The sequence below is a fragment of the Poromitra crassiceps genome (assembly GCF_964638095.1).
Source record: "Poromitra crassiceps genome assembly, chromosome: 10".
Classification (NCBI taxonomy): Eukaryota; Metazoa; Chordata; class Actinopteri; order Beryciformes; family Melamphaidae; genus Poromitra; species Poromitra crassiceps.
In genome coordinates, this window is record NC_139631.1 from 16,419,946 (window position 1) to 16,446,866 (window position 26,921).

A 26,921-nucleotide genomic window follows, 5' to 3' on the forward strand; every position below is an offset into this window, starting at 1 on the left:
AAGGAAAGGAAGGGTGCCTTTGTGAAGTCCGGCATAGCAAGAAAGAAATGACAAGAGAGAAACAAGTAGTGTGAGCTTTGTTCTTCTTTGTTATACATTTCAGCACCCAGCTACCTCAGTGATGAATATCTATGACTATTTTATGATTTTTGTCATTTTGCCCAAAACACACGTTGCTACTATTAGAGATGACTAACTTTTTCGTGACTCAAGCATCAGTGATTATGCGGTATTTCAATTTACTTTGTTCAGTCCCTGTGGAAACCTTGAATTTGTAATGTCCTTGAGGCCAGTAGTCGAGAATAATTGAGTCACAAGCTTGTGGTCACTATGGCAAATTAAAGGGTGTTATGAATATGATACTCATGAGTAATCGCTGGCTTGTGTGCTGCCATTCTACTGCTGAGTAAGCATCAATTTGTTTCACCAGCTCTGCTGTAGGCTACAGTAGCTACTGTGAAGGACAGGTTGTAGTTCCATGACTAATGTACAGTGCAGTATTCTTTTCTTGGAGCGCACCCACGTTTTTGTTCCTCAGCCCTGGAATACACACACATATGTCATCTCAAATTATACAATTTCATTTTCCATCTTACAGTGAGGCTGCAATGAATCCTTCGCCATACTCCTAAAGAGATTGGCAAATGCATGTTCACACCACTAATACCAAACCTTTTACATCTGACTGGGAATGCAGAAGATTATTTCCACTGCTATGAGTATGTCTGTCTGGTGCAAAGTTGGTGGACAGTAAAATATATTCTTCTCTAAGAGAAGGTTCTAGTGAGTAAATCACACCATAACTCTAAAGGGAAAATCCACCCTAAAAATGAATTCACACATTATTTGAACTAGACATTTATTAGTAGCGGAATCAATATTTGTGAACATCAGCAACTAATCTCCCACTGTGAGTATGCAGAGAACCAGGACACGAACACAAAAAGCGTGTATCAATTTAAAAAGGTGTAGTCTGAGTTTAGCTCTGTATCTCTAGAGATATTCAGGCTGTGAAAACGTGATCCTTTTGTCAACAATGGACTAATTAGCAACTATTTGTTTTTATTTTTCTATTAATAATTTTGTAAGAGTATGCGTTTCATTTTTCAAAACGTGGACATCACATCTTTGAATTAAACTCTTGATGTCATTAAATCGACACTTTCTGCTGCTATTTCACCAACATATGAGGGATTTAACTTTTGGACTCATGTAGGCTATCTGACCTTTTCCACCAAATGATCATTGTTTCCTCACAGGTCCAGCAGCTTTGCCTCCTACATGTATTCCTCCTTCACAAAGCAGCTCAAGAGTGAGGCTTAATATCACAGACTACAGTCTTGCCTTTGTTGTTTCTCTTGTCAGTGTTAATGGTATCATGTGCATAAATGTTGATAAAGCTGCCCCCCCCGCAGATTACAAAATAAAATATATGAATTTTGGTGTTCTTTCTATAAAGTTGATATAAGCAGTTTACAAGAAAATAAAATGTGAATTATATAAATATAATGAATTAAGTGATATATTCAGCATTTATTAATTTAATTGTTTAATTTTTTAATCCTCGTGCTAACAGGGCATTAGATACAATGTTGTCAGTATTTGTGTGTTTAGGAATAAGAATGTGTGCATATGTATTATAATGCAGTAATAAATTACCACCCACATATTTTTCATGTTTTGTTAGATTTTGTTAGACGCACGGCAAAAACACAGCATTTGACATGTCCTTATATGATGTCAACATAAAGCGGAAGTTGATATATGAGCGGGTTTCTCACACGTTCTTATTTTCCAAGTTCCTGTTTTGGCGAGATCATCTCATGACCCCCATTAGCACGGACAAACGACCCTGGGAGGAGCAGGAAAGCCTCCCACTTTCCAGAGTTTACACTCAACTAAATAATGATTCTGGAAGTGCACAAATCTTGGAATCCTGAGATACTCTGATGGAGAAGAAGCAGACTTCCCAGGAATGAAACCTGGCTGAGAGAGAGCTTCAAACAATAAACACAATCTATGGCTCCAATTCAATGTGATTAAGCTTAAACAAGCAATGCGGCAGCTTAGGCAAACATGATGTTGCACAGAAGGCTCAAAGAGAGAGAAACCTCCAGACTCTGGGGAGAACAGACACTATTAATTGAATTAAACTGTGAAAAGTGGTGACTCTGCAGGATGTTGCATTTCATGGAGCGAGCGTTCTATCCTCTCAATTCTGGCACTCCTCCCTCTCACCAGAATCCGCCATACCTCATTAGATGTATAGATGGGCAACCAATGAGGCAGACATTTACAGTCTGTGTGAGAAGAAAGCAATGACAAATTATCAATAAAAACTGATAATGTTTGTATATATTAGAATTTGGTGAGGGATTATAAGAGAGACATGGCAGTGCAGCTCTATGAACCATTCATAATAACGGAGGAAACACATGTCTGCTCTGCATCAGCAGTGTCCATACACTCTGTCACCTCTCTGCACACTGATAAACAACATACACTCTGTCACCTCTCTGCACACTGATAAACAACATACACTCTGTCACCTCTCTGCACACTGATAAACAACATACACTCTGTCACCTCTCTGCACACTGATAAACCACAGAAAACACCTGCTGCTGCTGTCACCCTCAGTTGAGAAGGACACAAGACAAATACACCGGAGACACCTGATGCAGGGACAGTGATAAAGGTCTTGACTATGACATAAGCGCTTGTACTATTATCCCTCAAGAGATGGGGGAAATTGGAGAAATGTAATTCAGGGAGATTAAGACCAAATCATAGCAGGGAACATGACCTTCAAGCACCTTAGTGCTAAGATTACCCGTTTTCTTTTTTCCATTTGATGCCAGTGAAGCAATATGACCTGAGTGCTAACACGTTGGGAACAGAGAGCTCCACTGCTTGGTTTGACAGCTTGCTTGACTCCAAATGCGACCACAGGTGTAAACAAGAAATAAGAAGACTGTATTTTTGTGGAGTAAAACCTGGCTCCTTTAGCTTGACTTTATTCATATTATAGGCTATATTATGTTGATGCAGCCCAGTTCAGTGCAACATAACCATTTCTTCAGTCATGCTCGTGGACGGCGAATGGCTCCAGGCTAGGAAGTCAGCCCTCTGACTCTGTTAAGTCTCACACAAATATACAGTATGTAGAGAGACTTGTTTCAAAGGGTTTAAAGCAGAATTATACACAACAGCCGGTTCCCACAAAATCAGCAGCTAATTAATGACTTAGATCACTGTTATGTAATTCTAGTCAAAGCATAGGGAAAACTTAACCACATGAGGTGAATGACAAGTCAATCAGACACAGAAGTAGGAATTTCCTATATTAGGGGTTTTATTTTTTTACATTATTTTATTGTTCTTAATATGCTTTTGAGCTGCATTTGAAATGTTGTTCTAAGAGTGCAACACAACCAAAATCTGAGTCTTGTTGTTATTGGCCTTGTTGCTCTGAGTAAAACTAGATTAGTAACGGCTTTATCAATTTGTTCTGGGACGTCCTACTTGCAAACTCTTAAACCAGATATGAGAGATAGAGATTATTAGGACAGCTTTTTGCCAGGAAGTGTATCGGCTACTCTTTCCAGAGTTGTGTCAGACAAACTGGTTCAGTCAAATACCAGTGAAAGCATTAAAGATTAAAGCATGGTGATAGTGATGTGTGTGTGTGTGTGTGTGTGTGTGTGTGTGTGTGTGTGTGTCTGTGTGTGTGTGTGTGTGTGTGTGTGTGTGTGTGTGTGTGTGTGTGTGTGTGTGTGTTTGTCTCGTAATCATGGTGTACATTCATAGACCTTAAGAAAAAACCCATTAGATTGAAGTGCTGTATTTACACAACAACAAAAACTCCAAATGAAAGAATATGTGGGTCAGATTAGCACATACACAATGTCAGGTTTTCAAATATTCATCCTGATTTGTTACTCTGCATCTTGACCCGACAGGTTCAAGAGGCTCTTTCTCGTTGTGATGAAAGAGATTTGATCAAACGAACGACACTGAGCCTTTGGGTGGGAGAGGATCAAACAAGATCTTTGTTAGATTACAAGTGGTAATTACATTATGTATATTTTAAGAAAGCAATGGGTAGATTGATTGTATTGTAAGGACTCTCTTCATCTCCATGTCTCACTCACACTCACAAAAGTGTACATACATACCTCTCTTTCTCTCAATCTGTGTGTGTGTGTGTGTGTGTGTGTGTGTGTGTGTGTGTGTGTGTGTGTGTGCGTGCGTGCGTGCGTACGTGCGTGCGTGCGTGTGTGTCTGTGTGTGTGTGTGTGTGTGTGTGTGTGTGTGTGTGTGTGTGTGCGCGTGCGTGCGTGTGTGCGTGTGTGCGTGCGTGCGTGTGTGTGCGTGTGTGTGTGTGTATGTGTATGTGTGTGAGAGAGAGAGAAAGAGAAAGAGAGAGATTGCATGTTTTTATGCGTGGGTCCATTCAAATTGCATTTCCCATAATCTAGGTGAAAACATTCAGAGGAGGAACATGCGTAATTACAGTTCGCTGACTCAGCAATCCTACAAATCTCAAATCCCATGTAATTCTCAGACCTGCCCAGAAATGGTTAATTGTTTGTATGAACTACGTATTACTGAGGTAAGAGCTGTTGGGCATCCACATGAAACATTAACAGTTACCATTATCATAATTTAAAGTGAAGTGTGTCCTGGTGGCTCAGTTGGCTAAGGAACATGCTGTGTATATCTGATTTTCTTGGGATCTTGGTCATATATCCTCATATAATAATAACAAACTTCATTTAGTTTTCAAAACAATGTTACAATTTACTAAATTGTAACATTGTTTTGAATTTACAAAGTACTTCACACAGTGGGCGTCTTGGAATTGCAGTGGATTCCCTGCCTGCAACATGACGGTTGCAGGTTTGAGGCCCAGTGTTCCCTCTGGCTTGGTCGGCGTCCATACAGCACAATCTGCGAACCCTGAGTACAGTTGGAGGAAAACAGAGGAAACATAACTAATTATTTACTGTCTCACTTGCACAAAGTCCATAATGCAGTGTGTGTGCAGCCACTATTACCTGTTTTGTGTATGCAAATGAGCAGAAAACACAGCTATGCTGCCCATTTTACAACACAAACGCATGTTTGTATCACGATTCAGCAGAAAGTGCAGTTGTTTCAGGTCTGCGGAGAGGCCTTGCAACACAAGTCACATGTCCACACATACTGGAACCGAGCAGCATTTCCCAGCCTGCAGCGCTTCACCTGCCAACGTCTCTCCCCGCTCAGCAGTCTTCCACAGCTGCCTAATGCGAGTATGTTTCTCATTCACTTCTCAAATTAATAATTATCCACTATCACACGCTGTGCAGACTTTCCTTCTGCCTTTTCTCCGCGCCATTAATCACTTGTTTCCAAACAGGCGGATTTAACCACAGAACTTCTCTAGATAGAGAAACTGCTGCTGTGCCAAGGAATCACATGACTGAGTCGCACACACTGAGCTACTCTAACAAATGAGGCTCTTGAGCAATGTCGATATTTCTAATGCCGGGTACATCCTGGTATGTTTCTTTAAGACTTTGGCACCCCATAACTCAAACTCAGATGCTTGTAGCATGACTATTATAATAGTAGTGACTATAAATCTATCAAACCAATTCATTAATTACAAGTAGGCATGAGGTCAAATATGCCTATGAGTCACAGTATAAAACACAAAATTGTTGTTCTCTGCAAGTTCCCTCTCTATAGGCCTGCTGCTGGTGCTACAAAAATCATTTATATATTTTTTGTGTTGGGATTTTTTTTTAAAGGCCTCTCTCTTGTCAGGTCTTTCTCTGATCCAATGGCAAGCGTGGGAATGTTCGGGTAAACTACTAGACAAGCCTTACAGTATAGGCTATGGAGGCTATGCTATAGCAGAGACATATGAGTGGAGGGGTCACCGTGGCTAGCAGGATAAAACAACAACAGGCCACAAATCAGCTGCTTCAGGACGGCCTGACGCGGTTTTCATGTGAAGCCAGTGACTCACGAAGGGCACGAAAGTAACAGTGAAAGAACAGTGTTTCTGAGCATCTAATGAGCAAATTATCCTTAAAGCACTGAATATTGTGCATGATATGTGTATTTTGTGTGTGTGTGTGTGTGTGTGTGTGTGTGTGTGTGTGTGTGTGTGTGTGTGTGTGTGTGTGTGTGTGTGTGTGTGTGTGTGGGTGTGTGTGTGTTATTTAAAAAGTCATTGCTTCTCCATCTTGAGTTGCATCCAGCTGTGATTCTTGCGTTCAGTTCTTCACCCCCGCACTAAAGGCAACGAGATGCCGTCCTCATTCCAACTGCCCAGACCGGGCCCGCTAATCGTCAGCGGCATGGATCAACATTAATGTAAGTGCTTCACCAGGGGGACTGGGAACGGAGGAACAAGTGCCATTACTCACAGACACAGTATATCAGATGTCTTCTAAGTGTGCTCTCGGCAGGCAAAGACTACCAAAGACGTCAGGATCTGAAGGACTGCAGATGTGGAGCGAAGACAACTATTGTGGATCTTTTCCTGGACAGATTCTGGTGATGTTGGGACATGAAGACCTTCTCTCTCTCTCTCTCTCTCTCTCTCTCTCTCTCTCTCTCTCTCTCTCTCTCTCTCTCTCTCTCTCTCTCTCTCTCTCTCTGTCTGCAGGATCTTGGTCAAAGTTTGTTCGCTGTTGAGTATGTCGATTGTAGTATATCTATCTTGTAGGTTATAAAAGCAATGTTTACAAAGTGCTTCACAAGGCAGAGTAAAACAGAATATCAAAATGTAATAGAAACACAAATAAATACAAAAAGAACACAGATCTTTAGATACAACAGAATAAGAACAATAAAGCAATAGTAAAATCAGTGAGAGGCCAAAATACAAATATTACAACTTAAAGACATGCTCAAGGAGCCAATTTCTACCAATGCAAAACAAGTGATGAATGAGAAATGTCGGCACTCATATAATAGCTCATAACAATAATGTACTTTAAAGTGTCAAAAAATAAACACCTATTTTCACCTGTCAAATTCATCATTCTCCCTATTGATCATGCATTCAGTTCCTTTGCTGCTGTCTCACTCAAGCTGAGACAGGTTTTATCATCTAAACAGACTGACTGGCGTCCACAGCGCTTGGCCATGTGATATAAGGAAGGTAATTAATCATCCTTGAGCTATGAAATGTCAACAAACATGTCCACAAATAGGTCAACCTGAATATGTTCTGGCAGATCAGGTTTATTTTTCTTACAGCAACTGTTTATCTTTTGTTGAATGAGGAACATGATTATTGACTGTGAAAAGGATGTCGTGTCAACTGATTTGGTGTCAATGATCAATCAGCATCATCTGTTCTCCTGCTCTCCATGCATAGAGCAAATCAGGTTCACCAGTCTTCTCCATCTGCATCGATCCAGTGCGCTATGGGCTCAGCTTCAGTCAGGGACAGGCCCCATTGGTGCAGGTCCCTGGTGATGATGTCGATCCATCTTGTCAGCTGGATGCTTTTGGGTCAAAATGAAGGATGGCATGAGTAGGGTGTTTAGGGGGGGTCGTTTGACGTGGCCATACCAGGGCAGTGTGCGTGAGGGAGGTGGCTGTTGGATGCGTTCCTGCAGCTCCATGTTGGAGACTCTGTCGTACCATTTGAGGCCCTCTATGGTGTGTAGTGCTCTACTGTCACAGCCGTCGATTCTATCGGCCAAGGTCTTATTGAGAGGCCATGTTTCTGCTCCGTAAAGGAGGATGGAAAGAACTGATGTGTTGTAAATACGTGACGATCGATCTCCGGTTTCAGGTTGCCATTAACTGTAACGGTAGACCCTAGGTAGGTAAAGGAGCTCACCTCCTATGTAGCTACATGAGTTTGGTTTAATCCAGCTGACATATGGGCCCAGTTTGGTGGCCGCCTCCTGGTAAATCATCAGGGCTTTCTAGCTGGTCTATTAGCACAGAATAGTCTGGGTCTCTGAGAAGATGGCTGCCAAGATTACCCCGGGAATCCGAGCACAGACCCTCCTGTCTGTTGGAAGTATCACGTTAAGTAACAGTTCGGTTATGTATCAGTGGGTATAGGGAAGTGGATTAAACATGTATTAAGTCCAAAACCTTGCTCTATCAGCTGATGTAACCTTCGCTTTTCTTGCATTTAACTTGTTTACTTATTCTTCCATTCCATCATCACCATTGGGAGTCTGGGAGATAATTACCTGTTTATTCATGAACCCCTTTTTATCGTTCAAACTGTCTTCAGGCCTATCACTCACCACTATAGGCTAAGGCAGCTATCTAATTAAAGATATAGGAAGAACCTACATTAATATCTTTAAAATAAATAAAAAAATAAATAGTGTGGCTCTGAAATGGAAAAACAGGCCTTTTATCGATGACAAACTTAAGAGGTAAACAGTCATCTAAATCAAAGGGCCGCTAAATGGATATGCTAACTCAAGAGTTCAAGAGTTAGCAAGGATAGAGAGAGATGATGCTGAGAGAGGGAGACAGGGAGAGAGAGAGAGACAGAGAGAGAAACAGAGAAAGAAAGTAGCTTAACATAAATTGGAGTAGGGTAATAGCTCTTTCTGTCTGAAACCATTAGCTTCCATAAACACTCCAAACCCTCTTGGATTACACTGGACTGGAAGCATCTTGCTTTGAGAACGAAAGCCCCCTTTAAACTGTTTAAAGTGTCCATATGTGGCTCCATTTGTAATTAGAAACAAAAAAACACCAAGAAGTTCACTTTAGAGGTTAGAAGCTGGTTACGACATAGCAGTTTGAAACAAATAATTTAAGTATTATATAACTGTCTGCCCTGCATCAAAGGCCATGATATCTTGCTACTGTAACCTGGTTTTCTTTATTGATGCTGACATGTTAGCATGTTTTACTATGTTGCGTTGTAATCTCTTTGTGTGAATTTCTCTTTAAAGTACCGGGTCAGTTACAGAACAGCAGCCCTGGAGCTGCTAAGGCAATTCAAGGCAGTATTTACTAAGCGTTTGCAGTGGCATTAATGCAGTAGCATGCGTAAAAACGGATGATTCTGATGGTCCTGGCTCGACCAAATGACTCTCTCGCAAGTGTTGGAGCATATTGTACAAAGCTCTTCACCACCTCTCAGACTCAGACTCACCATGGGAATCAAGCCACCTAGATCAAAGGACAGGCTGATGCTGTTGATGTGTGTGTGTGTGTGTGTGTGTGTGTGTGTGTGTGTGTGTGTGTGTGTGTGTGTGTGTGTGTGTGTGTGTGTGTGTGTGTGTGTGTGTGTGTGTGTGTGTGTGTGTGTGTGTGTGTGTGTGTGTGCGCGTGCATGTGCGTGTGCATGCGTGTCAGTGTGTCTGTTCAAAGTCAATGTTTTTTTTCTTCTCTCCAGGTCTTCAGGAGCATGAGAAACCTTCTCTGTCTGTGGTTTAGAACTGAGGGAATAGGACTAGTGATTTTCCTGCAGTTACCATGAAGGGAAGTGCACACATTTTAAATTCTTGTTAGCAAAGAAATCCTACAGTAGAGTAGAAGAAATGAATAGCTATAAGTTGGAGAAGAATGTTACTTGAGATAATAATTTCAATTTCATTTCAATTTAGGATAACCTATTATACCGCAGGCTGTATTCTAAAGCAATGTTAATTCCCTCCTAGTTACATGCAATTAATTACAGGGTAACTACAGGGGCACAGGCTGTATGTTCACATTTTGTTACCCTGTTACCCTATAAGTTGCGGGCTATATTCTAAAGCGTTACCCAAAAATGACTAGTGACTGACAAATCTATCAACTTCTTTGGGCCATGGAGAACAATGTCGACACACAATCATAATTGATATGGTTTACTGTATGCCATTTTCCACTACTTGCTTGTCCAATCCAAAGAGGTTGCACAGTGTAGCCCCTCCCGCCTCTGAGAGCAGGGGGCTGTAGCAAATATTGATAAGAAAATTGTCAAAAATCTGCCGACATCTAGTGACTTTTTGAGCAGAACCGCTACTTTCCTTGGGAAATAGTTGGAAACACTGCCTGTACAGAGAAGCACTTTGCATGTAATGAAGTAGACACTTTTAGTGCATTTGACCCAGTGGTAACGGTCAGGTAATTTCTTTTTAGATTATTCAAATGGATCCCATCCTCCTAAACTAACACAGCAGATGCTACATGGCAGCTTGAACCTGGGTCCTCTGGTTGGAGGTCAGGCTCACTTCTCACTACTACGCCCTGGTGGCCATAAAAACAGGACTAGTAGTAACTAATGGACACAACCTTTTGCTTCAAGAAGGGAAAAACCACCTTGTCCTTGTCAAATAGATCTGTGATTAGGTTTCGCCTTGATCTCATTGCCTTCATAACATTATGATTTTGCCACAATGGTGGTCCCTTCTTGGCACTGACGCTCTTAGCTGAGCAGCATGATGGCGGCTGTGCTCCTCATATATCCTGCTGTGACAGACTATCTCCTCTTCATTTCCTTCTCTACATCCTCCATGAACTGTGAGACTCTCCAGTGTGTTTGTTTTAAGTGTCTCTGCAGTGTCTTTAGTGTCAAGGATCAGTAGCTATGTTATGATAATGTTGCTTCTGTACTGGATACAAAATAAACTTGTATAGCTTTGGGAAACCGATTAAACTTATAGCCTAAAGACTATTGGCAGCTGATGTCACAGCATCACATGCAGTAGAAATGTCAGACTTGCTATTTGATATTAACAATTACAAGAATTCCTAGTTTGATTGCTATACGTTAATCGAATGTGGTTTAGTTGCTAATGAAGTAGACTGTTGTTTAGAACTCAGAAAGCTATTAAAGGGTGTATGGTGGCTCAATGGTTTAGTGTGTTTCACAGAAAGAGTGACCCACGTTCAGTCACTGGCCCTTTGTGTGTGGAGCTGCATGATCTTCCCTCTGTGTGTGTGTGTGTGTGTGTGTGTGTGTGTGTGTGTGTGTGTGTGTGTGTGTGTGTGTGTGTGTGTGTGTGTGTGTGTGTGTGTGCGTGCGTGCGTGCGTGCGTGCGTGCGTGCGTGCGTCCGTGTGGGTTTACTTAAATGTAATTATGGTCTGGTGGATTTGACATGCCAGTTTACCTGGAAGCTCAAAATAATTAAGGTATGAGTTTAAAGGCTGGGGTGGTTGGCGTGGTTTGACTCCCTGGGAGCTTAATTGCCTGGGGCTGGGGGTACTAATCTGGCGTTGCCCAAGGCACACCTGCGCAATAATCATGCAATCATGCATGTAATCAGTATCTTGATATGCCACACGACACCTGTCAGCAGGAGAGGGTGCTCACTAACAAGGATTTAAACACATTTGTGAACAGAATTTGAGAGAAGTGCTCTGTGTGCATAGAAAAAGTCTTAGATCTTTTAGCTCATGAAAAATGGGAGCAAAAGCAGAAATGTTGTGTTTATATTTTTGTTCAAGTGAGTCTGTTTGTTGTGGAGGATTACAAATACCTGGGAGTGTACATTGACAATAAACTGGACTGGGCAAAGATCACTGAAGCCCTCTACAAGAAGCCCTACAAATGCATAGAAATAAAATTGACTTGACTAAACAAACTTGATAAGGCAAATTAGTGAAATTGCAAATTCAATAAACTCACAATAAAACAAACCGTTCCAAACAATAAAATCAAGAGCAAGAATTTTTGATTATGTCAATTGTAAATTGAACTGAGGAATATGAATGCATTTTGGAATTGACTGCACAGTTGTAGTAATATGGACACTGGGTCTAGCAAACTGAGGCCTTTAATGTGCCACATTGAACTATATAATGGTGATAATTGGTTGAGCAGTAAGATGGGTTTTGGGATTCAAACCCTTTGAATCTGTGTTCAAACAACCTACAGATAAATTCTGCGTCTGAAGTTCAGTATCTGCTCCCTATGGAAATGCACACCCATGGTATCTTCTTCTCTGGAGTCTAAAACGCTTCCTCTCTGAAGTACAAATCTGAAAGAACTTGAAAACACAAATTCACTGCAGGCAACTTGTTTAGCTGGGGAGAAGCTGTTTTGGATAAACATCTTGAAAGACATGACAGAAGTCCTTTTCTTGCCTGCATCATCTACAAGTATCTTTCACAAACACATCTGTGGGAGGAAATGCCACATTCTTGACCTAACAGTCCTGAGGTCACAGGCCAGGGCACTGGGCAGTGGATTTTAATTTTATTATTATTATTATTATTTTCTGGGGACTTTCTGATCCAAACTCAGCATTTTGGAGGTCATTATTTTGCTTCGACTATTAGGTTTTTATCAGTGTCGATCTCTTCCATGTCTATGCTTACAGTAAATCACTGAACAGCAGCTGAGCTCAATGGGGATTAAGTTTGATTACAGTTTCTCTCAATTGTTTACACTGCAACACTGCTCTCATGCCAGGTGATACTTAACACTGTGTGCCAGGGAAAATATTGCCTATTGTGCATGAGGGGTTTGGACTGGCTTCATTTGTTTTGACCATACAGCCTAGTCCTATTCTTTTTTTTAGCTATTTCCTATATTTTCTTCCACTGTATCTTAATGTAAGAGTATTTGTATTTGTGTGCTTGTTTTATATTTGAGTAGGATAATGATAACATAACATGATCATCTTTTACAAAAGGCTATAAGCAGCCAGTAAGTAAGTAACCTTATGAAGAATGTGTCAGCCAATGGATAAAGGTAAAGGTTTTCTAGTAGCATTGAGCAGATGGTTCTTAAATCCTGTCTGATGGTGGGCGTAGCTATCATTTGGATGCAAAATTCACTTTTGGGAGGATATAACATGGTTTTAAATCGAATATTTACTTTTGATTGAGATGTTTTTTTGAGTTTTGCCTTTTGTGTGTGTGTGTGTGTGTGTGTGTGTGTGTGTGTGTGTGTGTGTGTGTGTGTGTGTGTGTGTGTGTGTGTGTGTGTGTGTGTGTGTGTGTGTGTGTGTGTGTGTGTGTGTGTGTGTGTGTGTGTGTGTGTGTTTTACATTTACAACTGCAAAAAAAAAAGTTTGGGGGAAAGTCATGAAAAGGGGAACATCCTATCTGCTAAATGTGAGTCTTATTTGAATATACAACGAGTCTTCATCTGTCATTATTATTAATGTGCTGGTGCAAATAGGAATATGTTTTAAATAGAATCTAGTGTTCTCAAATTCAAGCACAATGACTCCCTCTGCTGGCTGCAATGAAAACTACAAACAAGAAGTGCCAAGGAAAAGCTGCAGAGGCCTTTGGTCCTCTCATTTGTTACTTATTATCAGTCATCCTAATCTTGATTTTGAAATAAAAGATCATGGTTGACAAGCAAGTGAGGTTACTTGAATTAGAATGTGATATTGTCACTCTCTATGTGTTAATTTTGACTGAAAGAGACACCACTTTGATGCGGCCTCAGAGGCCTACTAGATGTTTCTAGAAGTTTCTGACAGAAATCACACCTATGATAATTTACCTTTTTTATTGAATTTACATGATGTAAAGACAATCAGTTACTTTATTGTTTTCTGTCTCTCCAGCAAACAACAAATATTAACCCTGATACAGACGACAAACAAGTTTGAGCATGAGCAGTGTAGAAGGGAGGCCGTCCATTCAGAGGGCAAAAAGAGAATTTGAGAAATTAAGAAAGTCTATCAAATCAAATCCAAAATCAAAAGTAGGTTAGTAGGCAATAGGCATGTGTGTTCATTTTTCTGCACATTATCTTTCAGCCTCTTGTAGAAAGGCTGGTCAGTGTCAGATAACCTTTTCTATGTCCCACTTTAAAAATAACTGAATGCATGATTGTGGACCTTCATCGTTTTCCTAGTGATGCATATCGGCAATCATATCGATATCGGCCAATGTTACACCTTTTTTTAAATAGTGGTATCGGTATCAAAATAACAACAATTTTAATATCGGTTATCGGCCATAACAGCAACGTTGATGATATCCGTTCATAACGGTGCATCCCTATCCTTTTTATTTCCTAGATTCAATCATGCTTTAAAATGGAGATCAGTAGGCTACACTTGTGGGTCAGAATTTTCTGGCAGCTCTCCGTTCCCAGGGAGGCTCTCTCCTCTGGTGACAGACAGTCATTTTTAATGAGGTCAGAGCATCTGCTGCTGCTGTAGGTGGGGGATGAGCAGCACAGAGGGGCTTCCCCTCAGCTGCATGTGAAGCACCAGTCTAGGTCAGCTCTTCTTCTGCCAGTGACCTATCCTGCCAGCTGCGGGTCACCCCCGGTGAGCCACGGGTCAATTTAATCAAGTTACACCGGAACACGCGGCAATCGGTTACGGTTACAAGGTAGTAAATAAATTAAAGATGCCCACAAAAAAGAAAAAAACAAGACAGAGAGCAGAAGCGGAAACCAAAGATGTGGATGACGAGGACTCTGAGGATCAGGAGCCAAAACCCAAGAAGAAAGGCAAGAAGGTAAGTGAGCCAGAGGATGCTGCAAGGTTGAAGAAAAAGAAGAAGAAATGCGAAGGCAGCGATGAAGAGGGATACAATTCTGACACATCAGGGCCTGATGTGAAGAGCAGCAAGAAAAAAGGGCCAAATAAAGTCAAGGTCAAGAATAAGAAGAAATCCAAAGAGAAGAGTGGGGGTGAGTCGAGCACCGAGTCGCAGAGGACAGATGATGAGGATAACAACAATGTCTCCAGAGGTCAAAAGAGCGCAGAAAAGCTCCCTGATGTGATTGAGACCACAAAGACAGGGACAAAGAAGAAGAAGTCCTCAGTCAAAGACAGTCAGGGGGACAAAATGGGAAAGGACAAAAAGTCCAAGAAGGACTCGGATAACGAGGAGCCGCCGGAGGACGACGAGGGGAAAAAGAAGAAGAAGAAGGGCAAGGATAAGGATGATGATGACAAGAAGGGGAAAGGCAAGAAGAAGAAGATTGAAAACTACGTGGAAATCTATGAGAACGAGCTTCGGACCTACGATGCAGAAAAAGTTGAGAACTACGAGGATGAGTACCACAAGAAGAAAGGTAATAGATTTTTTATTTTATTTTTTATCTCTTTAAAGGGATAGTTAAAAAAACAAATTAAAGTCTAGCCCTATTTGGTACTTAAAATGAAGATGTTGATTGGTAGAGTTCTTTCTAATCCATCCTGTTCCTCATAGTCTGGAAAGTTTGGCAAAAAGGAACGCAAGGTCAATGGGGTCACGCTGCTGTATGTATAAGCTGACTGAGGCTCACTAAAAAATTATCCACAGTGCACACACACACACACACACACACACACACACACAGACACACACACACACACACACACACACACACACACAGTGCACACAAAGTACATTTCAGTGAGCCTCAGTCAGCTTGTACATACAGGGGCGTGACCTTGCATTCGTTTTTACCAAACTTTCCAGAGCCACTATGAGGCACAGGATGGATTGTGCTGAGAAAGCACTGTACCGATCAACATCATCATTGGTAAGTGGTGGTAAATAGGGCTATACTTTAAAAAATGTGAACTACCCCTTTAACGAACATCTAAAATGTGTCAAAGGTAAAGCAGCAAGACTCAAACATACTTGACAGAAAGGACATCTCATCGGAAATTCAAATACAACTGGAAGGCGGTATTGTTTTCAGAATGACATCCAACACCGAGAAAAGAAGTGAATTCTGATTGACTGTAATTAGTGGCTATAGAGTGGCTCGGCTCCTGGAGTGAATGATGGGCATATTGTTTAGCATAACTGTAACATAACACCAAGTGAAGTAGTATCCACCCCCTCACTAGGATGTTATCTCCAACCTACAGCTATGTGACACCTGTCTGTCACTAATCTTTACAAGGGGGGGTCCACATCCTGATAAGGGCTAAAGTTCCTTTTTGGCTCTCGTTGTACAGTCCAATGTCAAACATTCCATTCATCTGATCTACACTGTTCCTTACATGGATGCACGCGCACGCGCGCATGCGCACGCGCACGCGCACACACACACACACACACACACACACGCACGCACGCACGCACGCACACGCACGCACGCACACGCGCGCACGCACACACACACACACACACACACACACACACACACACACACACACACACACATACGGTATACACACACACACACCCTTGTACTTTTCCTTAATAAGGACCTTCCATTGACTACATTCATTCCCTAACTCCTAACTTTAATCCTCAAGAAAGAAAAATGTATGCACTTAAAAATGCCTTTATTAGGGTGGCATACCAACAAGGAAATCTAAAAACATATTGCCACATTTTGTGCATTTTTGCTCAGCGCCTTCATCAAAATGTGATCGAGGCAACAGCCCCAAACCTACTCCTAGACTAGTCCCAAACCCTAGTCATAAACTAACCACTGGAAGATGTTAAAATCCGGCCCACGTGACCTCACTTCGCAAAAATCTCCTCACTGTCAGGTGTCAAACTTAAATCGGTTCTCACAAGGATAGAAGTACAAGATAGAATAGATACAAGTACAAGTTCCGCCATTCATCTGCTCAGGCCTCACTCACAGATTTGGCATGCAGCCTCTCCTCTCTCTCCCCCAGAGGATTTTCATAATCCACTTCCTGGGCTGATTCCAACTCCACTCACCTGTGTGCTGCTCCACTCTTGAACTCTCCATGGTGCTGAACCTGTGTTGAGTCATTTTGGCCACTAATTAGCTATTTTTGCCCATTTAGTCAGCCCTAATTATACCCAATTCAAAAATCCAGCTCCGTTAGGTCACCTGCAGGGGTGCTCTTTACACTTCCTGAAAGATTCAGTGTGATCACACGTAAGCTGTGTCCGAACATAATATGCTCACTCACGCACAAACACAGACACTCTTATTCTATGATGACATGTATTCCATGTTCTTTCATGCTCTGATGATGAAGGCCATTGGGCCGAAACGTTAGCATGTTTGTTGACATGGCCAGAGTAAAATGGTGAAATTGAGATTTGTCACCTTTGTCCTGAAGAGCTGTGTGTGACGTGCTACCTTTGTACATTTGGGCAGCCTATTCAACATTGGAACACTTAATACCGTTCCCACTCTGCCACCCCTGCCCCGCCCCCCCCCCCCCCCCTCCCTCTCTCTCTCTTTCTCTCTCACCTTCTCGCTCTCTCGTTCTGTAATCACACTGTACTCCCTTTCTAACACGCCTCTCTTCTTGTCATGTCACGCAACCCTCCAGTGTACGAGGTGGTGACCGTCACCGGAGACGAGAGAGGGGCGGGCACCGATGCCAATGTGTTTGTCACTCTGTTTGGAGAATATGGCATCACTCCCAAGGTGCTCCTGGCCAGCAAGTGAGTCCCCTTCAATGGGAGCATAGGAAATGGGAAGCAGGTTTATTGAAATAATGTAGACTTAAAGAAAGAGTTCACCCAAAAATGAAAACTGTTCTTTTAAAATTAACACACTGCACAAGTAATTGTAGGCCTCAATTAGACATACAGTATAAGTTACTCCTTTGTACTGAAACATTGTCTTTTTTCCCTCTCCAATTCAACAGCACAGAGAAGAAGTATGTCTTGGTGTAGTGATGATGGTGGTGGTGAGATGAGGGTTGCTCAGTTTGTGCTGTGATTTTGGAGTTGATTTATTTAATAATAAAAAAAATATATATATAAATATATGCATGACATGAATGCTGCATGATTTCCAAAATGTTCGCCCAGCTTTTATGTTTCAAAGTGGCCCCGGCATTGAAAATGCAACAATCTGCAATTCATTGGAGTTATTGCATCTTAACTTCTTAAACTTAGTACTTTACTTTCTTGTTCCTGAGATTCAGTGCATTTATTTTGCACTTAGATCAATAAATAATAATGACATTTGGGATGGTTCTTCTAGCGTGACTCTCCCAAATGTCACGTACCTGAGTGTGTGTGAAACTTTTCCACAGCCTGACACCGACCTGTCCATCCTGTCTCACACTCAGAGGATATTGATTTCTCACCGTTTTGTTATTTCAGGAGTCGAACGGCATTTGAAAGGGCCAAAACGGACGTATTTAGAATCAGAACACACAATGTTGGACCTATAAAGAAAATAAGGTATGTGTGAGTTCCATGACATTTCACCTGTCACCACTATACTTTGACATGTATTGTAATTTTAAGTGGTATACAGACTCACACACTACAATTAGCCTATTAAAGCCCCTGGAAACCAAAAAATAAATGTGTTTTGAGTGTGTCACACCACAGAAAAATGTGTTATTATTAACAGGCAACCAAATTTGAAGGATTAAAAATGTTGCCAATTATATAAAAGTAGGTTTCAAAATCAAGAAAAAACGAATGTCTTTTCAACTCAGCCTATGTCTAACACTGCTGGCCCTGCGTCAGTTTGAATTCAAATGTCTATTCCTGGGTTGTCTTACTTCCCCAGGTGTCAGTTTGACTGGGACACTTGGGACTAACTCATCTTGATACTGTCCTCTTCCTCCTGCAGGATTGAGCATGACAACACCGGCATGAGCGCCAGCTGGTTCCTGGACAGGGTGGTGGTGACAGACGTGATCCGGCCACACCTGAGGTTTTACTTTGCTTGCAACAACTGGCTCAGTAGAGCAGAGGGAGATAACCAGATTGTCAGAGACCTGCTGGCAAGCATGGACCCCATGGACATTCCCAAATGTATGATATGTAGTATAACTTTATGGACACCTTATTGTGGTTTAGTCTCAATATTGTAATATAGATTGGACACAGTTTATAAGATAAGCAGACTATCAAGGGGTTGCAAGCTCATTTTGCAGGGTCACAAAACAGTTAGGCTATGGAATATGAATATGAATATTACAGTATTTTCTTGTTCTTCAACTTTGTGACAAATCCCTGTTTTTGTGACAAACGCCTTTTTCTTGAAGAATTATGATGATTTTCTCCTAATTAATCAAGTAAATTAATCTGAAAAGGCAAAATAAAAATAAAATCAGGTATGAAAGTTCATCTCTCTGATTGTTTACCCTCACATCACAGGGTCACAAGTAGACACCACTTTATTTTGAAGGGTTGTGAGCCACAAAGGCTGAGAACCACTGTGATTAGACATTGTGCAGCAGAGCCAACTGCATCTTGTTAATGCCATGTTTAAAATGTTATAAGATACTACTGTACTATATTAAAACCTTTTGGTCTCAATTCTCTAGATAACAAGTATGTGGTGACTGTCTACACCGCGGATATGAAAGGCAGTGGGACAGATGCAGACGTCTTCATCAATATCTTTGGGGAGTTTGGCGACACAGGTAAACAACACAGTCAGCTTTATGGCATGCTACATGTTATCATAGGTGTGATCCTGGTGTGAACTTGCTCACAGGGTGAATACATAAAACATTTGATGCAATCCATTTAAACCAGGATTTGACTAATATAATTATTTCTTTATTTTAGGGGAGAGATGTCTTAATAGTGAAAAAGATAATTTTGAAAAGGGCACTGAAGACAAGTTCAACATCGAATCTCCAAACTTGGGCAAAATCAGGAAGATCACCATTGGCCACAATAACAGAGGCTCCTCAGCAGGATGGTTTCTGGACAAGGTAAAAGTTCATGTACAAACGTAACAAGTTTCAGTTGGAGTTTGCAGAAATGTGCAGGGAGAGAGTCTGGCAAGCGAGACTAACAGAAATCCAAAGGAAGTTATTACATCAATGCCTCTAAAGCTGTTGCCACTTCACCAGCAACGTCCCAAGACATCTAATAGTTTAAGAAATGTTATTTTAACATTTTTTTTGCTTCTTTGTCTTGGAACCAAACTGCTTGTCTTACTGTATGATGCAGATGCAGCCACCTAGAAATGTCGGCTGATCTGTGACAGATAGAACATAGAACCTTAACATAACTCACCATAACGACTTAAACTTAACATAACTTAAACCATTTCAACCTAAACCATATATATGTCCTTCGTTTCTCTAAAACTATTATGGTGTAACAAAGTTCAGTTCTTTGGTATGGCAGCCAGCTGGGATCTGGCTGGGAATGACAATTCTTCATGCCACTGTACTTCCTGCCCATACCTGCCTGTAGAGAGGTACTTAAGACATATGATACTCTTCTTTCCTCTCTGTCTCCTCATCTGAGACTCCTGTCCCGACTCTTCCACAACACATACAGTGTGTCGAACCAAGGGATGAGTGCTTTCAAACAGACCCATGCGCACACACACACACACACACACACACACACACACACACACACACACACACACACACACACACACACACACACACACACACACACACACACACACATGCACGACAGGACATGCATGCTGTCATCCTATCCTGTCAAGGGTAGGATGACAAGCCTGTAAAGGGAAACCATGCCTCATTAACGGATTGCCTTACCAGCAAATAGACAGATGAGTATGTAGGTTTGCCGATGACTGCAACACAGACTGACACCAAAGATCATCATGAATGGCTGTAGCTGGACATCAACGACAAAAATGTTTTTCATCACATGCTCTTTTGCATATACAGAATCCATCCACGAGACATGCTTTGTGTGGAGTTCACACAAATTAAATTGTGTCAATGTATTTGATTGATCAATTGATTTTTTCAGAAGACATTTTTCTGTAAAAAAATTTTTTTTAATCCAGGTTATTATTTGAAGTAGAAATATTAGGTACCCTTTACATTACATGTCAACTCTGTTGATCTGTGCGCTGATTTCTAGTGCGGCTTAATGAAGGAAGAAACTATACAAACATACACTACATACTTCTCCCTACATTTTCATAAAAAATATCCGTACTTTCTACTCCTTACATTTTCAAAACAGGCTAGTTACTTTAGTTTTAATGCCCGACGGACAAAAGCAATGTTAAAAAAAACGGATCTTTTTGATTTCTTGGTCTTCATTTTTCCTTATGCAGGTGATTGTGGACGATCTGGGGAACAAAATAGTTTATGAATTTCCAGTCGAACGCTGGTTTGCCTTTGATGAAGATGATGGGAAGATCCAGAGGGATGTTCTGGTGGGAGGGAGCCAGCCCACAGGTGAACAACCTACTGCTTCATTTGATAGTACTAGTGAAATACCCGTTCCTGTGTGACTGGCCATTTAGTCAGGCCTCGCTCCTCTCTCTCTGATTCCAACTCAGCTGTGCACCTTCACTCAGCTCCATCAGTAGCTAATGAATGGAGCACTCCATGGTGCTGAACCTATATTCACTCTTTTTGGCCACTAAGGAGCCATTTTTGCCCATTAATCGTCCCTAATTACCTAATTCAAAAGTTTGGCTCCCTTAGGTCACCCACAGGGGTGCTCTTTACACTTCCTGAAAGATTCACCACGATTGCACATCAAATGGCATAGCTGTGGTCAAACACAATTTCTGCTCGCTCACTCACTCACTCACTCACTCACTCACCGATTCATTCACTCACTGACTCACACACACACACACACACACACACACACACACACACACACACACACACACACACACACACACACACACACACACACACACACACACACACACACACATTTTGGATTATTGGATAGGATTGCTTCACACACATGTAATCCTGCATTTTCTCACAAAAAGGAAAGTAATGTCTACACCTATTTAAAATGAAGAGACACGTATTTCTTGGTTTATCTCAACAAACACTCATTCAAGAAGTGATGGCAAGGATTGAAATAAACTGGCTTTTTGACTGTATCCTCAAATTATCTGCCTTTTCCCCCATTCAAACTCTGGTTATAGAGATATACCTACCGGTACCTACAATAACTAAAGAGAAAAATTTGCTTTCTTCCCGGCTTGCCATATGATATTCTTAGGTCAGACCATCAATGTTTTCATGTGGCTGATTTTGCTGCTCAGCTCCTTTTGGGAGCATGTGTGTTGTGAAGCGGAGTGGGCCTGCACAGGCTCTGATGATCAGACATGTAACTGTACCCGGCAGGTATTGTGTACAATGTCGCGATTGACACAGGAAACATCCGTGGAGCTGGGACCAACTCCAAAATCCACATCGTGATGCACGGCTCCAAAGGCCAGAAGAACAGCGGCAAGGTAACGAGTAGAGAGAGAGACTGAGGAAACACATGTCACACTTCTTTAAAAAGGGATTGAATAGTTTTTACTGGATAAGATTCAAGATTCAAGATTCAAGATTTTTATTGTCACTCCATGGTACAAGTATCACGTGTGAAATTCTTGTGCTGTGGACTCCGTTTACAACATAGTACAAATATAACAGGGCATATGAGTGCAAAAACAGCAAGAGACACAACAACAATAATAAGTACTGTAACAGGATGACATGAGGTTTGTTCGTTAAAGCGGTAATCCGCAAGATGTTTTTTCTCTCTCATTTTGGTGCCAAGTGGTCATTGGTGTGGTGTTCCTTATTGCACTCCCCACAGATCACCCGCCACACAAACAGTGATGTCTCTTTCCTTGGATCTTCTGTTTATGAAGTTTGAGTTTCTGTAGTTGGTGCTCTTTTCTTTGTGGGTTCAGTCAGGGTGGCTATCGCTGCTCATCCAAATTACCCAGTTCTTCTTCTGTTTATTTCAAACAAACTGAATTTGCATGACTTCTTGTGTGCCAGACCTGTTTTGTAAAGCCTCATGATGGTTGAATGAAGGTTGAATCTGTATTCTGGCCATAGAGGGTAGCAAAATGGACATTTATTGCTATAAAAATGTGACAGATGATGTACATAGGCATTATAAGAGCAGTCAGAGTTTGGCTTTCATCTAACACAACAGGCAAGGTTTTCTGGACCTCACACCACAGACTTCCATAAACACTGCCAACAAAGACTCTTTGCCATCTGCAAACTCAGGGCTGTTTCAGTCAAACCCCACCTCCTGCTCCTTCTGTAGCGTTGTATCCTACAACCCATCCTCCTGTACTTCGCCACCTGCTACTTCACCATGCTCACCCTCGCCAAATAGAAATAGGCTCCTGGAAATGACTAAAACAACCTCTCAAATAATTTGCCTCCCCACTCCCACAGTATCATGCAGCCCTCATTGACGCCGCCACCACTGACCATAGCACATGCCCCCATGACCCCCCTCAACCCATGTTTCACACTCCTCCCCTCTGGCCCAGATGCAGGTGACCACTCAGGGGGGTTGTGCCCTCATCAATAACTGCCTTAAATAGCCTGGGCAAATAGGTAGTAACACACCTGCATGTGTTGTGATGTCTTTCTTCTTTGCCTATACCCTGCCTCTCTGTGTTACTTGTTATAAATGTTTGATGTACAGACTGTGAAAACAAATTTCCTCTATAGAGGACAATGAAGTATGAATCTGAATCTGAATTAAACCCATAAAAACCATCAATGGAAGCTTTCCTAAATAATATTAATTTCTTGAACTCTGGTTTGGTCTGTGTCTGAATTCAGTCTATTGAGTACACAAATCATTGATCCGCCATTCTTTTCGTTAAAACTCTTATTGGTACAGTCAGGACATTTGATTGACCCCCATTCTCATCGACTCTTCCTTCATGTTATTGATCTCTAGGTGTTTTTAGAAGGGGGGAAGTTTGAGCGGGCGCTGACAGACATCTTCAACGTTGAGGTCGCCGCCCTCCTCAGCCCCCTCAGCAGGGTCACCATTGGTCACGACAACGCAGGAGTCAGCGCTGGCTGGTACTGTGAGAAGGTACAATGCAGACACACACACACGCACACACACACACACACAGACACACACGTGCGCACACACACACACACGCGTGCGCGCACACACACACACGCACGCACACACACACACACACACACACACACACACACACACACGCACACACACACACGCACACACACACACACACGCACACACACACACACACAGACACACACGTGCGCACACACACACACACACATACACACACGCGCGCGCGCACACACACATACGCACACACGCACACACACACAGACACACACGTGCGCACACACACACACACACACACACACACACACACACGCGCGCGCGCGCGCGTGCACACACATACGCACACACGCACACACACACACACACACACACACACACACACACACACACCATGATGCTGTCATTAATTGCGAGTTGCTTCAAGTTAACACAGGGCCGTAGCCAGGGATTTCGGGCCCCATGAAAGGATATCACATCGGGCCCACGGATGCAAGGAACATTTTGGCCATTTGGGGCCCCTGTCAGTCAAGGGCCCTTGGAATCGTCCACACTTTTCCCCCCCCTGGCTACGGCCCTGAGTTAACGTGGCTCGGGGATGTGTTTTGTCCTTGCTGCAGGTGGTGGTGTACTGTCCCTTCACTGGGATAGAGCAGACCTTCCCATGCAGCAAATGGCTGGATGAGAAAGAGTTAGATGGTCTGATAGAGAGAGAGCTCTACGAGATGGTCTCACTCAGGCAGAAGAGACAGAAGAGTAAGCTAAATGTCAATGACTTTGATTCTAATTATGAAAGGTCTACTTGCCTTCAATCTGATTTGTAGTTTTAGTATGTCACTTCTTTCCTTGCATATTTTTGTTTATATTACTTATAATGTGTCCCAAATGTCTCTGTGTTGACCAGTAAGTCCAGTTTTTATGTATTTATCCAGTGGAGGTTGAATATGCATGTTTGCCATCTATGCCATCTTCATGTTCATACTGTATTTACAGCTGGGAGCTGCCCAGTATAACCACAGTCTTCAACTGATGGCCACTGAAGCTCCACTGGAGCAATGGGGGTTAAGTGCCTTGCTCATGGGCTACTCAATACTTGTTGCTGAGGGAAGAGTGCATAATACTCATTATTTTCCCCTCCCACATTTTCCAAGCTAGTCCTAAGATTCAAACTGGTGACCTGGTCAAAACCCGCCTCTGTAACCTCAAGATGTATTTAGCCATGTGGGGACTGAGGTGAAGGGGAGGATGGGCTACTGTTACCCGTCGATTACAGTAAAACAAAAAGATAAAGACAGGAATCATTTGATTCAGGACGTAATAACCTGAGGCAGCATTCCCATATCCATGATCTGGTTGTCCTCAGAACACCCCTGGTCCCTGTACATCTGGACTTCGGACCTGCCCGGCGCCGGCACTGACGCAGACATCTCCTTCCAGGTCTATGGAGACAAGGGCAAGTCAGACGAGATCAGACTGGACAACAAAACAGACAATTTTGAACAGGGCCAGACGGACAAGTTTATGGTAAGTAATCTTGTAATCTCGACAGAAATGGTTGTTATTCTACCTGTATGTTATTGACTGTGTTTATTTTGATTCTGACGGGGTCTGACAGATTGAGCTGCCTGGTATGTTATTTACTGTGTTTATTTTGATTCTGACGTGGTCCGACAGATTGAGCTGCCTGATATGTTATTTACTGTGTTTATTTTGATTCTGACGGGGTCTGACAGATTGAGCTGCCTGGTATGTTATTTACTGTGTTTATTTTGATTCTGACGTGGTCCGACAGATTGAGCTGCCTGATATGGGAAAACTGACCAAATTTCGCATCTGGCATGAGAAGAGAAATCCCTTTGCTGGATGGCATCTCAGTAAGGTGAGGAAGCACTACAGTCAAATAGCAATGTCTTCAGTTAGCTCTTCCCTGAGTAATTACAGTAATGTATTATTATGTCACTTTAAAGGACTTTTACTTTGCACTTTATAATTTATCATTTGAGATTGTTTCCTGTTTGCTCCATCTTCTGCTGTTGATGTGATCACTGCGCTGCATACTTGCACTAAGTCACATTCCTTGTTTGTAATATGATTACTCACTATATGGCTATTAAAATGTATCTTAACTCTTGACTATTTATGCATTATTTAATACTTTAGGGTTAGTTAATGGTTTGGGTTTGACTAGAGTTAAACATTAACTAAGGCTTAGTTAAAGTAGACCATGTGCATACAATTAACCTCAGATGAATGAACATGAAGTTGTAGTTACCTTTGAAACCACAAAAGAAGAAAGTCAAAGATCACCCAACTTTTTAAACCCTGATCGCTTCCCCCTCTTTGATCAGGCAACCATAATGAAGACATTAACAAAGGAGAAGTTTAAGTTTCCCTGTGAGCGCTGGCTGGACACTAACGAAGATGATCTTGAGGTTGTGAGGGAGCTACCTGCCAGTGGAGATACAATCCCAGAACCACTGGTCGGTATGTACATGCACCTCCAGGCTAACTGTACTCGCTTTCATGCAGAGACGTAAAGATCTGCATTGCCATGTTGTATATAGAGATAAATGGGGGAAAAACTGAATAGATGTTCTGTTCTGCAGTGATGAAGTACAGAGTGACTGTATGCACGGGGACCATTCCTGGTAGTGGCACAGATGCTAACGTCTTTCTCAATCTGATTGGAGACCTGGGGGACACTGGGGACCGCTGGCTGGTCAACTGCAAAAACAACGTCAACAAGTTCGAGAAAGGAAATGTGGGTACATCCAGAAGACCAGTGTTAGAACTATTGTAGCATATCATCATGTCATACTGTATCAGCAGCACAACTATCAGAAGCATAAATAATCACATTATTATATCTGGTAAGGCAACTAATGTCAGCAAGGCAGGGGTCAGCTTCACCACCAACTCCTCTGTACATAAAGAAGGCATCATAACGACGCATCGCTTTGCCATCCTCTGTCTTTCTCAGGCGGATGAGTTTCTCATCGAGGCAGTGAGCATCGGACAGGTGCGCAGGGTGAGGATAGGACATGATGGCCGCGGTGGAGGCTGCGGCTGGGTCCTGGATAAAGTGAATGTTAGGGAGGAGGGTCAGGCTGAGATCCAGGGTATCGAGTTCATCTGCAACAGGTGAGTTATTATAGGGGGGTTATACTTAGAGTGAATAGGCCTACATAAAGTGAAGCATGTCACGGTGAAAACCTTATGTACAGTATCTCCAATATGTCAACATGAATGTCACCGAAGTTGAAGTCACCGACAACCAGGATGTGCTGAACAGAAT

The 26,921-nt window shown here is 42.1% G+C and overlaps 1 protein-coding gene across 1 annotated transcript in view; it reads left to right on the forward strand.

Annotated features, from left to right (window-relative positions):
• Positions 1–14,296: 14,296 nt before the first annotated feature.
• The window catches only part of loxhd1b (lipoxygenase homology PLAT domains 1b), a gene marked incomplete at both ends in the record, with an annotated part of 27,531 nt that continues 14,906 nt past the window's right edge, over positions 14,297–26,921 (forward strand). Inside the window, 16 exons of the mRNA XM_083644946.1 lie at positions 14,297–14,969; positions 17,155–17,269; positions 17,476–17,487; positions 17,939–18,019; positions 18,420–18,604; positions 19,120–19,218; positions 19,367–19,515; positions 20,859–20,982; positions 21,901–22,010; positions 23,480–23,620; positions 24,247–24,382; positions 24,990–25,150; positions 25,419–25,505; positions 25,975–26,110; positions 26,233–26,387; positions 26,607–26,767. Coding sequence (XP_083501072.1) covers positions 14,297–14,969; positions 17,155–17,269; positions 17,476–17,487; positions 17,939–18,019; positions 18,420–18,604; positions 19,120–19,218; positions 19,367–19,515; positions 20,859–20,982; positions 21,901–22,010; positions 23,480–23,620; positions 24,247–24,382; positions 24,990–25,150; positions 25,419–25,505; positions 25,975–26,110; positions 26,233–26,387; positions 26,607–26,767 — 2,525 coding nt within the window. The remainder of the gene's footprint in view (positions 14,970–17,154; positions 17,270–17,475; positions 17,488–17,938; positions 18,020–18,419; positions 18,605–19,119; positions 19,219–19,366; positions 19,516–20,858; positions 20,983–21,900; positions 22,011–23,479; positions 23,621–24,246; positions 24,383–24,989; positions 25,151–25,418; positions 25,506–25,974; positions 26,111–26,232; positions 26,388–26,606; positions 26,768–26,921) is intronic.